Source organism: Sapajus apella, unplaced genomic scaffold, assembly GCF_009761245.1.
Source record: "Sapajus apella isolate SASKATOON/1434 unplaced genomic scaffold, GSC_monkey_1.0 scaffold2, whole genome shotgun sequence".
Taxonomy (NCBI): domain Eukaryota; kingdom Metazoa; phylum Chordata; class Mammalia; order Primates; family Cebidae; genus Sapajus; species Sapajus apella.
In genome coordinates, this window is record NW_022436942.1 from 28,338,243 (window position 1) to 28,351,059 (window position 12,817).

At 38.4% G+C, this 12,817-nt stretch overlaps 1 protein-coding gene across 1 annotated transcript; it reads right to left on the reverse strand.

Annotated features, from left to right (window-relative positions):
- Positions 1-4,631: 4,631 nt before the first annotated feature.
- On the reverse strand, positions 4,632-12,478 carry LOC116554803 (melanoma inhibitory activity protein 2-like). Its single transcript, XM_032282939.1, is given in 4 exon segments — positions 4,632-4,795; positions 10,582-11,390; positions 11,392-11,995; positions 11,998-12,478. Coding segments are annotated over 4 exon segments (2,019 nt in total). The 5' UTR covers positions 12,440-12,478.
- Between the last annotated feature and the right edge of the window lie 339 nt (positions 12,479-12,817).

Consider the following 12,817-nt stretch of genomic DNA (forward strand, 5'->3'; position numbering starts at 1 on the left):
CATGGTGAGATTCCATCTCTACAAAAAATACAAAATTTAGCCAGGCATGTTGGTACACACTTGTAATTCCATCTACTTGGGAGTCACTTAAAGCTGGGAGGCAGAGATCAGAGATTATGGTGAGCCAAGATGGCGCCACTGCACTCCAGCCTGGGCGACAGAGTGAGACACTGTCAAAAAAAAAAAAAGGAGAGAGAGAGAGCAAGAAAGGAGGGAGGGAAGGAGGGAGGGAAGGAAAAACCAACCCAGGATAGAAGAGACTATGGGATTCTACCAGGGATAGACAAAAGCAATGGCAGAGCCTTTGAACACCCCTTAATTTATCAATGTCCCTTGTCTTTGATAAGGACAGTTGACATTTTCTACATTTTACATAAAATGCTAGGCAATTGTAATTTTAAGACAAATCCTCAGTGTTTCATCTCTCATTCTCTCATGTAGAAATATTGGGAGCTGACACTGTCATCATTCAAAGCTGAACTCTCAACTCTCCACAATTGGTCTAAGATTTAAGGAAGGCCATAAGCCTGCCTGCCTGCCTGTCTTCCTTCTTCCTTCCCTCCCTCCCTCCCTGCCTCCCTTCTTTCCTTCCTTCCTTCCTTCCTTCCTTCCTTCCTTCCTTCCTTCCTTCCTTCCTTCCTTCCTTCCTTCCTTCCTTTCCTCCCTCCCTTGCTACCTCAAAAGAGGATCTACAATATGAGAAAAACTAAAGGCCAGCTTTCCAGCTTCAGGCTAACAAAATCATTCCAAGAAGGAAGAATGTACATACTGTAAAACATTTTTACAACAGAAATCTTTGAGACCTCTCTAGCTGTCTTCATAAAACTGAGAAGAATTTAAGTTTAACAAGACTTTCATTATGAGATCCCAGATAAGCTTAATAAACAGTTCACCTCAGGAGGAAAAGCACAGAATAACTTAAGAACAAGAACACCCAATAGAAGAGCTACTATCTGGCTGGGCATGGTGGCTCATGCCTGTAATCCCAGCAGTTTGGGTACTTTGGAAGGCTGAGGTGGGTGGATCACCTGAGGTCAGGAGTTCAAGACCAGCCTGGCCAACATGGTGAAACCCTGTCTCTACTAAAAATACAAAAATCAGCAGGGTGTGGTGGTGTACATCTGTAATCCCAGCTACTTAGGAAGCTGAGGCACAAGAATCACTTGAACCTAGGAGGTGAGGTTGCAGTGAACTGAGATGGCTCCTCTGCACTCCAGTCTGGGTGACAGAGTGAGACTCTGTCTCAAAAAGAAAAAAAAAAAAAAGAGAAGAAAAGCTACCATCACTGTTCTTTGGTTCTGGCCTACTGATGCATGGTGACTTCCATTGTCTCTGGTTTGTTTGAATGTTATAACATCAAATAACCATTTGGCACTGAGTGAGCTTGACATTTTGAAAACAGACATTTTAGACTGCTAAATACATTGCCCTCTTGGTTGTAAACCGCAAAGTACAATAAGTACAATGCCTTATGGCCATCTCCCCTCTCACTTATTATTTGAAGTGTCATGTTTTGGTTCCAGTCCATGGATCCCAAGAAGGGTAGGAACCCTGTGGTAAATGGATATATCTGGGAAACATGGAGAATAAATGCTAGTTGAAAAATATATGCCTTTTATCATGAACTCCTGTTTCTGAGGCTCTACAATATGAAACACATTTGAATTTTTTATGCTATAAATACATTGGCTCTTTACATTTCCAAATAAATTTGCCAATGAAAATGAACAAACAGCTTTATGAAAAGTTTTAAAGATTTTCTCATATCTTCTATCCTTGTGTTTCCCTAGGAATACTAAAGGTCAGTGAATACAGTGAAATGTGAACAATACAATGCAATACTATCCGAAATCTGCTTTAAAACATTGAAGGAAAGAACAATATGTATAGTGGTTAAATGAAACAACCGACAAATTATAGATAATTGTGAAAGGTGGGTGATGGGTACATGGGAGTTCATCAGGCTTTTGTATTTGTGTGAAATTAAATGTTTTTACAGAATTTTTTTACAAGTCAAAGTCATAAAGAATTATCATAAAATATCTCTTTAAACAGGTCAGGTGTGGTGGTTCATGTCTATAATTCCAGCACTTTGGGAGGCCAAAGTGGAAGGATTGCTTTAGTCCTGTAATCTCAGCTACTCAGGAGGGTGAGGCAGAATTGCTTGAACCTGGGAGACAGAGGTTGCAGTGAGCCTACACGGTGCCACTGCACTCCAGCCTGGGTGACAGAGTGAGACGCTACCTCAAAATTTAAAAAAATCAAGGTAATAGAAGTGGAAGGTTAAAAATGAGTATGAAAAAAAGTGGAAGTCAGAATAGGATATAATTTGAATCTAAGTTTTATGGTTGTCTATGAATCTATAATTCATATTTCCCAAATTCTCTTTCTTTCTTTTTTTTTGAGATGGAGTCTCACTCTGTCACCCATGCTGGAATGCAGTGGTGCGATCTCAGATCACTGCTGCCTCAACCTCCTGGGAAGCACAAGTGATCCTCCCACCTCAGCCACCTGAGTAGCTGGGGCCACTGGTGCATGCCACCTGCCTGGCTAATTTTTTATTTTATGTAGAGATGGGATCTCACTACATTGCCCAGGCTGGTTTCAAACTTCTGGGCTCCAGTGAGCCACCCGCCTTTGCCTCCAAAAGTGCTGGCTGGGATTACAGGCATGAGCCACTGCCTCCAGCCCCAAATTTTCTTAGTCCGAATTTTAATTATTCTGTTTTAGGATAATAAATTTTTTAAATGTGGTCTCTTTATGTGCCAGTGAGGGAATCAAGTGAGGAGTTGTCATCCAAGGATCACTTGTCCTTTGTCACAATGTTGAAGTCCTACAGTCAGTCTTGACTGGAAATTCTTCTGAGGCTCCATGAAATCTTTTCCTGCACATGAATGTCCCTGCAGCACTCTCCTGATTTACTCACCTGCTGCCCCGAGTTCTCCTTTACTAACCCTCAACAACATCTGCCCTTCTGAAGCAGATTCCTTGAACCTAGAATGACAGGGAGAACTCGATGTAGTCTAAGCAGAAAGGCTGAAATTTAATTTTTTTCATTAAGAAAAAATAAGGAATCTCTCTCCTGGGGAGGAATTATAAAGCAGGATCTCTCACAGGCCTTCAGTTTCCCAGTCCTTATTGATATGTAAGCTAATTTTAGGTGGATATGATGGTTTTTAACATTTTAATAGTCATGCTTTTACTTAATGTATATGAGAAATATATATCTAGAAAGTGGTAGTGATACGAAGTTTCATTTTAAGGTAAGCAAAAAGTGAACCAGTAATCCCAGCACTTTGGGAGGCCGAGGTGGATGGATCATGAGGTCAGAAGATCGAGACCATCTTGGCCAACATGGTGAAACCCTGTCTGTACTAAAAATACAAAAATTAGCTAGGTGTGGTGGCACACACCTGTAGTCCCAGCTATTCAGGAGGCTGAGGCGGGAGAATCACTTGATCCCGAGAGGCAGAGGTTCCAGGGAGCCGAGATTGTGCCCCTGCACTACAGCATGGCACAGAGTGAGACTCTGTCTAAAAAAAAAAAAAATACAAAGTAAAAGAGAGTATATGGATAATCTACAGATATGGCAAAGAATTATTAGGATAATGTACAAATGACTAAATTTTCAGAAACATGAGAATGTAGAAATCAGAAATACATAGATATGACCAAAATTGCACAGACATGCAATAGGAGACCCAGGAAATAGGGTAATGTAAAACTCAGAAACCTATTTAAATCATGCTTGTTACAAACTTGGATTTTTCCCTATTAAAATCTGTAGTCTGATACAATGGTGCACTTCTGTAGTCCCAGCTACTTGGGATGCTACGGTGGGAAGATCACTCGAGCTCAGGAGTTAGCAGCCAGCATGAGCAACACAGTGAGACCCTGTCTTTAAAAAAAAAATCTGCAATGCAATGGTTCTAAGTCTGTTATCCACCATTACATACATGAGAAGCTTCATATGCACCATGCATTCTCATGGAAATACATGATTCCTGTGCTTCTCTGTAATTCCATCTCTTTCTCCATCACTCCAGAGGATACTTTGGAAGGCAAGCAAATGAAAAATGTTATAATAAAAGCACTATTCCATCTGAGCACAGTGGCTCACTGCTGTAATCCCAGCACTTTGGGAGGCCAAGGCAGATGGATCACTTGAGGTCAGGAGTTCAAGACCAGCCTAGCCAATGCAGTGAAACCCCACCAGTACTAAAAATACAAAAATTACCTGTGCGTGGTGGCATATCCTTGTAATCCCAGCTATTCAGGAACCCAGGAGGCAGAGGTTGCAGTGAGCCAAGATCGTGCCACTGCACTCCAGCCTGGGCGATGGAGTGAGACTGTCTCAAAAAAAAAAAAGCAGCATTATTACTACACGAATTCATTTTTGCAGTGTGTAAACTATTTACAAATAGGTACTTTAACTCTTAATAACAGTCTCAGCACACCCCATGACTGATCGCCACCTGATTACACTTGTCACAGCATAAGGATGCCTGAGAAATGGTGGTCTTACAAACTAGTTTGGGTCTGAGATGTCATGTGTGCAGACCCCTGTTGGGGAATTTGCACGGTAGGGACTGCTTTCCTTGTTGCCTCTGATCTAATGTCCTCTTTTCTCTTTACACATACAGACTGGTGGGCGAGAACTGCTGCTCCGTCTGATTGAACATCTCGGAACCAGTGATGGCAAAGACCCTGAAATCACAAATCTGATCAATAGTACCCGGATACACATCATGCCTTACATGAACCCAGATGGATTTGAAGCCGTCAAAAAGCCTGACTGTTATTACAGCATCGGAAGGTAAAGAGGGGCTGGCCTATCTTTATTTCAAAATGGAACAACACAACATAAAGGCTCCTGCCAGGCACCTGTTGGCCTTGGCAAGAGGAGTGTGTCCTGGTGACAGCCCTCAGAGCCAGTGTCCTGTCACTGACATGCCAAAGCTCAAGGCTCCTAGGGCTGTGACCAGCTTTCAGGATGAAATGCGACTCAGGCTACTTTGCACAGGTGCCCACCCAGCCTCTCCATCTTCACTTGCCACTCCCTCGCCCTCCCCTGCCTCCGCCCCTCTGTCCCTCCTTCCTGTCCTGGAACTACCAGTGCTTTCTCACCTCAGTGTTTTACACACACCATTTCCTCCCACTGCCTAAATAGCATTTCCTCCAAGACTCTTTCTCCCCGAACTGTCTACCTGAGACACGTCTAGCCATGGGGCTTGTCTTGTTTTCTTTTCTCCCTTCTTTTTCCTTCTACTATTTTTTGGTGAAAATGAGGTCAGAGAAATGTAAAACCTGCAAGGTAAGTAAAGGAAATAGAAAGGACAGAGAAAGTCTTCCTGACTAGAATCTGGGCCTACATAAATATTCCTTAATATTTAGATAATATTTTTATGTAACATTTTGACCACTTTCTTACCATTAATATTTTTCTTTTTTTAATTATACTTTATGTTCTGGGGTACATGTGCAGAACGTGCAGGTTCGTTACATAGGTATACACGTGCCATGGTGGTGTGCTGCATTGATCCCCCCATCATCTACATTAGGTATTTCTCCTAATGCTATCCCTCCCTATCCCCCCACTGCCTGCAATCCCTCCCCTAGCCTCCTACCCCACAACATGCCCCACTGTGTGATGTTCCCCTCCCTGTGTGTGTCCATGTGTTCTCATTGTTCAACACCCACTTATGAGTGAGAACATGTGGTGTTGGTTCTCTGTTCTTGTGTCAGTTTGCTGAGAATGATGGTTTCCAGCTTCATCCATGACCCTGCAAAGAACATGAACTCATCCTTTTCTATGGCTGCATAGTATTCCATGGTATATATGTGTCACATTTTCTTTATGCTATCTATCATTGATGGGCATTTGGGTTGGTTCCAAGCCTTTGCTATTGTAAACAGTGCTGCAATAAATATATGAGTACATGTGTCTTTATAATAGAATGATTTATAATCCTTTGGATATGTACCCAGTAACGGGATTGCTGGGTCAAATGATATTTCTAGTTCTAGATCCTTGAGGAATCCTCACACTGTCTTCCACAATGGTTGAACTAATTTACACTCCCACCAACAGTATAAAAATGTTCCTATTTCTCCACATCCTCTCCAGCATCTGTCTCCTGATTTTTTAATGATCACCATTCTAACTGGCGTGAGAGGGTATCTCAATGTGGTTTTGATTTGCATTTCTCTAATGACCAGTGATGATAAGCTTTTATTCATATGTTTGTTGGCTGCACAAATATCTTCTGTTGAAAAGTGTCTGTTCATATTTTTCACCCACTTTTTGATGGGGTTGTTTGTTTTTTTCTTGTAAATTTGTTTCAGTTCTTTGTAGGTTATGGATATTAGCCCTTTGTCAGATGGCTAGATTGCAAAAAAATTTTTTTTCAACAATTTTTATTTTTATTTTTATTTATTTTTTCATTTTATTGCATTTTAGGTTTTGGGGTACATGTGAAGAACATGCAAGATTGTTGCATAGGTACACACGTGGCAGTGTGATTTGCTGCCTTCCTCCCCATCACCTACATCTGGCATCTCTCCCCTTGCTATCTCTCCCCAACTCCCCGCCCCCCACCGTCCCTCCCCTATTTCCCCCCAACTGACCCCAGTGTGTGGTGCTCCCCTCCCTGTGTCCATGTGTTCTCATTGTTCAACACCCGCCTATGAGTGAGAACATGCGGTGTTTGATCTTCTGCTCTTCTGTCAGTTTGCTGAGAATGATGGTTTCCAGGTTCATCCATGTCCCTACAAAGGACACAAACTCATCGTTTTTGATGGCTGCATAATATTCCATGGTGCATATGTGCCACATTTTCCCTGTCCAGTCTATCATCGATGGGCATTTGGGTTGGTTCCAGGTCTTTGCTATTGTAAACAGTGCTGCAATGAACATTCGTGTGCATGTGTCCTTATAGTAGAACGATTTATAATCCTTTGGATATATACCCAGTAATGGGATTGCTGGGTCAAATGGAATTTCTATTTCTAGGTCCTTGAGGAATCGCCACACTGTCTTCCACAATGGTTGAACTAATTGACACTCCCACCAACAGTGCAAAAGTGTTCCTATTTCTCCACATCCTCTCCAGCATCTGTTGTCTCTACATTTTTTAATGATCGCCATTCTAACTGGCATGAGATGGTATCTCAATGTAGTTTTGATTTGCATTTCTCTGATGACCGTGATGATGACCATTTTTTCATATGTTTGTTGGCCTCATGTATGTCTTCTTTTGTAAAATGTCTGTTCATATCCTTTGCCCACTTTTGAATGGGCTTGTTAGCTTTTTTCTTGTAAATCTGTTTTAGTTCTTTGTAAATTCTGGATATCAGCCCTTTGTCAGATGGGTAAACTGCAAAAATCTTTTCCCATTCTGTTGGTTGCAGGTTCACTCTAGTGATAGTTTCTTTTGCTGTGCAGAAGCTCTTAAGTTTAATTAGATTCCATTTGTCTATTTTGGCTTTTGTTACCATTGCTTTTGGTGTTTTAGTCATGAAGTCCTTGCCCATGCCTATGTCCTGAATGGTATTGCCTAGGTTTTCTGTGTATCTATCTATGTATGTATATACATATATTATATATAAGTGTATATATACATATATTATGTATAAGTATATATATACATATATTACGTATGTGTATCTACAAGCATATACATATATTATGTACATATATCTATATATGTACATGCATAGATATCTATGTATATATCTATATATACATATATTATATACATGTAGTATGTATATAACTATAATATATGCATATATAATGTATATATGTATCTATACATCCCATAGTGTATATGACATATATACACATATAATGTGTATGTTATGTATGTATACTAGATAAGATACATATACATAATATATAAATATATACATACACATCTAAGAAAAAGAATACTAAAATTATTATAAATAATTGCTAAATTAGATATAAATCTGATGACTGTCCTACAGAGTAATAAACCATAACTTTTGGTGCTATCTTCTTTACAGAGCAGAAATCATTTTTGTCTCTGCAGGACAGATATTATATCTCTATTGAACAAAATATTAACATCTTACCAATTTTCTACAAGCTAATATCTGAATTTACTGTTGTAAAATGTGCAAATCAGTAATAACAAGTCAGGATTCAATTCACCTTAGATAGGCTAGTTAGGCAATGCCCTCATATGAAAACAAATTATGCAATCATATTTTGCCTTCCAAATTTTGGAAATTTTTTTCTGACCAAAGGTCATCCCAGTGTACAGTCCTCACTGGTCATATGTGAAAGGGACTGTTTGGCCCCTCATGATTACCATTATCTCTTTTAAAAATGTTTGCCAATTTCATAGGTAAAAATGAAATATCATAATTTTAAGTTTTAGTATTAATGTGACAACATTTTTCTCAGTCTTATTGAACATTTATCATTCTTTTTTAAAAAAATATTAATATCTATTGCTCATTTTTCTAGTGATTAGTCTTTTCTTTCGTGATTCATGTTTTTTGACATATTCCTACCAAGTTTACTCATAAATTACATATTAATTTATATTTTTTTCCATTTTTATTGCATTGGTATTTTTATTTTTTCATTGACTTTTCCTTCTTACATCTTATTTTTTCAGTGAATTTTAGAGCAGTTTGAGGTTTGCAGAAAGATTGAACAGAAAGTGTAGAGTTCTCATATACCCTTTTCCTGCCCCACCCACACACACAGTTTCCCCGATTATTAACATCTGGCATTAGTGTGGCGTATCTGTTACAATTGATGAGCCAATGCTGATACATTACTATCAACTAAACTCATAGTTCACATTACATAGGCTATGAGGTTTTTTAATAGAAAAACTAGCTGATTTTATTATTATCAAATGCCAAACAAGTCTTTAAATCAACTAAAATGTATTTAATTCAACATAAAGTTAACTTTCACATTTGTCAACAACCACAGTAAATACAGCTCTTAGCATAAAGACACAGACATTAGAATTTAGTCTCCCCACCTGCAAGATTATATATATAAAACTCCCACTGTTGTTTATATAATAGTTGATTAATCAAAATAGTTATACTATCTAGAATAAAATAAAATGGAAATAATTTACTCATAAGAGTCACATTTAAATCATCTTTATTTACAAAATATTATCGTGAGATTTATAATTCTTTTAACCATCAATTTTAGCAAAAGCATAAATAAAGTAAGTATAAGTAAAATTATACAGTAACAGCAGTTACTTTAAATTGAAAATAAGATCAGTCAAAATGATTGTTGAAGAGAGCAAAAATCTTGTCAGGTTTCATGCTGTGGTTCTGGATGTTCAGTAGCAGGCTCATTTGAAGGCAGAATTAATCCTGAAGGAACTCGTTTCTACTTTTAAAATATCTAGGTGGGAGGAAAAAATCCAGGTTTTGGGGGAAGATAAGGAGGAAAATTCCTCGGTGGATACACATTTCTCACTGTTGAAAGAGAGTGGTAAAAGACAGTTTATAACTTTGAGAACCTTTATTGTGCCCTAATAAATCATTAACTTTATAGCTTCCATTACCTATTCTTTATTTGCAAATTGACACCAGAATAATTACTTGATCTATGAAACTGATTTTTACAACATTGAGAAAAATGTACCTCTTCAGATACAGATAATTAAAGGAAATGTCATTAATTTTTAATGTAATTTTTGTCCTATCTTAACACCTGCTTTTTAAAAAAGATAAAATATTTCAAAATATATAAAACTTACTGTAAAAATAAAATTTTTCTTACATTATCAAAGTCCTTCTCAAAAAACATTTCATGTAACTTAATTCTCACCAAACTTAAAATTCACATCAGTGATTCCCAATTCTGATTTGATATTATACTAATACATTTCCAGTTATATCAAAGAACACTTTAAAATTCTCCCAAACAAAATTCATTTTAATTCACTTTAAACTTTAAAAAGAGAGGAGAAACAAGGGTAGGAATGACTAGATGAGACATTCATAGGCAAAGCCTGGTATTTGGTAATCATATATTTATTCTGCAGCACCCTATAGTTCAAAATGGTAAAGTAGGAATAGAAAAGCAATATATTATTCCCTTTTCTTATGTGAAGCTTTAAAAGAATTCAATAAATTCAACAGTTTGGTCAAACATAATAAATACATTTTAAATTTTAAATAAGTAGGACTACTTATGAAGAATATTTTTTAAAAATAGCCAGTAATTTTAATGCTAGAATATAAATTTTAATTATTTTAACTGATGGCCAGAATAACCAGTTGTTACCAATAAGATACAGATAATTTTAGTTTTATAAGACCTGCAAAATGTCAATTATTTTTTGACTACCAAAATACAGAAATAATTCTATAGTATTAAGATGAATCCATTTGAAACCTCATTACAGTTCACTTGTGGCTGACTGCCTTCCCAATTCTGAAAAGTAAAGGTACAGATGCTTGAAAAATTTTTCCTCCACTGTGTTACTATATGAACAGATAGCAAAATTAATATCTCTGATTAATAAAACATATATTCAGCTGTAAAAAAATTTTAAAAAACGAGCATACTTGCAAATGGAGCATGTGGTGGACCTGGGAAATCCCTTGGTGGAAAATCATCTCCAGAAGATCCCTTTTCCCACAAAGGTGACAGGGGCCCAGTGTCAGAAGGACCCCTGTGAGAATCAGTTAACATATCAGAGCTTGATTCTCCTCTTTCATTGGTAATCTGATGGTCCAGAGGATTGGCTGGGGAGCCTCTTCCTCCTCTCCTTGGAAGCAAAGGTGACAGTCTGGGTGGACTCTCCAATGAAGTTGGAGGAGACAGAAAAGCTCTCATTTCAGATGAAGGCCGACCCAATGTTGAGGGACCATATGGGGAATGCTCTCTGCCAAGTGGTGTGTTTGGGACATCCAGTGCATACAGATCTTTTTCGAAAAGTTCAAATTTAAACTCAATTTCCGTTAACTTTTGTCTGTTGTGAGCACATTCTTTCCTTAAATCATAGAGATTTCTCTCAGCAGTTCGAGCTGCAAACCAATTATCATGTGCTTTTTTTTCATAGGAAATAGTGTGCCCTTGATAATAATGCATTGTTCTCTCCAATTCTTCTTCAAGATCTTTGGCTCGCTTTCTGTAGGTCTCCAGCTCTGCGGTGGCATGGCTGATCCTTTTGTCTACTTTAGAAAGTTTCTCTTCTGTCTCTACCCAGTAATTTTCCTCTGTTGTTAATTCCCTGTAGAGTTTCATTTCATTTTCTTCATATAGTTCAGTCATTACTTTAAGTTTCTGTTGAAGCTTCTGATTCTCACCTTCAAAACGTATGTTTTTTGACTGCAAAGATAGTTGTTCAGTCTCAAGATTTTTAATACACTCTAAGCTCTTCTTTCATTTTATCTTCAGATGACTGAATGTAAATTTGATTTATTTCTCCTTCTAAGCTTTTTAAAAAAACATTGAACTTAGCAGCATGAATCAGTTTCTTCAAAGCTCCTTTTGGAGGATGATCTACGTAAGCACCATTTTCCAATTCACTGTTCATTTCTAACTCCAAGTTATCACCATCCGTTCTGTCTTCTCCAAGCGTAGCAGCCCAATCTTTCATCTTTAGCAGGCGTTCAGTCAGAGTCTTGATGTGATTGTCTTTATCACTGAGAACTTGTTCTGCGTGTACTTTGGAGTCTTCCAATGTTACTTTCTGTTTATTAAGTTCACTCACTTGTTCTTTCCATACTTCAGCTTCTTGCAAAAGTTGTTTCTGGCTTTCCTGAGGTTGAGAATTTTCATCTAAAGCATCTTTTATTGCTATCTTCAGTGGTTCTTCATTCATTTGAAATAAAGTCTTGAAGATCATTTTGGCTTCAGCTACTTGTGATTCAAGGGATTTTGACTCATCTTCTAGAGACTATATCCTTTTTGAAATATCTGCCATCAGTTCATTTTTTTCAGACTGTTTCGATTTCTCTTCTTTAACCCTTTTACTAGACGGAGTATTTCCTCCTCAAGCTCCGTATTGGACTTGTTCAGCTTTTCACAAGTTGCCTCCAAACTTTGTGCTTCTGTTGCCTCCTTCTCAAAGCTGGGATCCTGTAAAGATGACTCAACTTCATAGCCTTCATGCTGTTTTTGAATAACACTACATTTTTCAAGTAGTGTACATTTTTCCTCAATTAGTCTAGAAAGTGTTTCAGCAAGTGTTTTCTCTCTTCCCACATAAAGCCGATTCCTAACCGATCTAAACCCTCTCCACAAAAAAAAGGTAACAGCAAAAAATACAAAAATAACTGCCCATATCACCCATTCCCATGGAAAACCATAAGAATTAGAATCTGCTCCCATACTTTGACGCAGTGCTGCCACAACCCTGTGTAGCACCTCCAGAACCAGCCTCAAGTAAGGCTGAGGGGTAGCCTGGGGCTCCTCCATAGCGCCAAGGCTGCTCTCGGGGTTGCCACAGTAACCTTGGCCTGTGGAGGCCACAACAAAGGACAGAAAACAGGCAGCTTTCTGTCTGGAACTTGAATCCACAGGGGGCAACCAGAACAGACCACTGCAGAGCCGGCTGCAGGGGGAGCTGAGGGACACCAGGGAAATGGGAGATGCAGGAACCCACAGGCCTCACAGGCCCATGCTGCCTTTTTATTTTTTATTTTTACTTTATTTTTAGAGATGGGGTCTTGTCATGTTGTCCAGGCTGGTGTGGAACTCCTAGCCTCCAGCAATCCTCCTGCCTTGGCCTCCCAAAGTGCTGAGATTACAGGCATGAGCCACAGTACCTGGCCTAAAATTTTTTTCTGCTTCAGT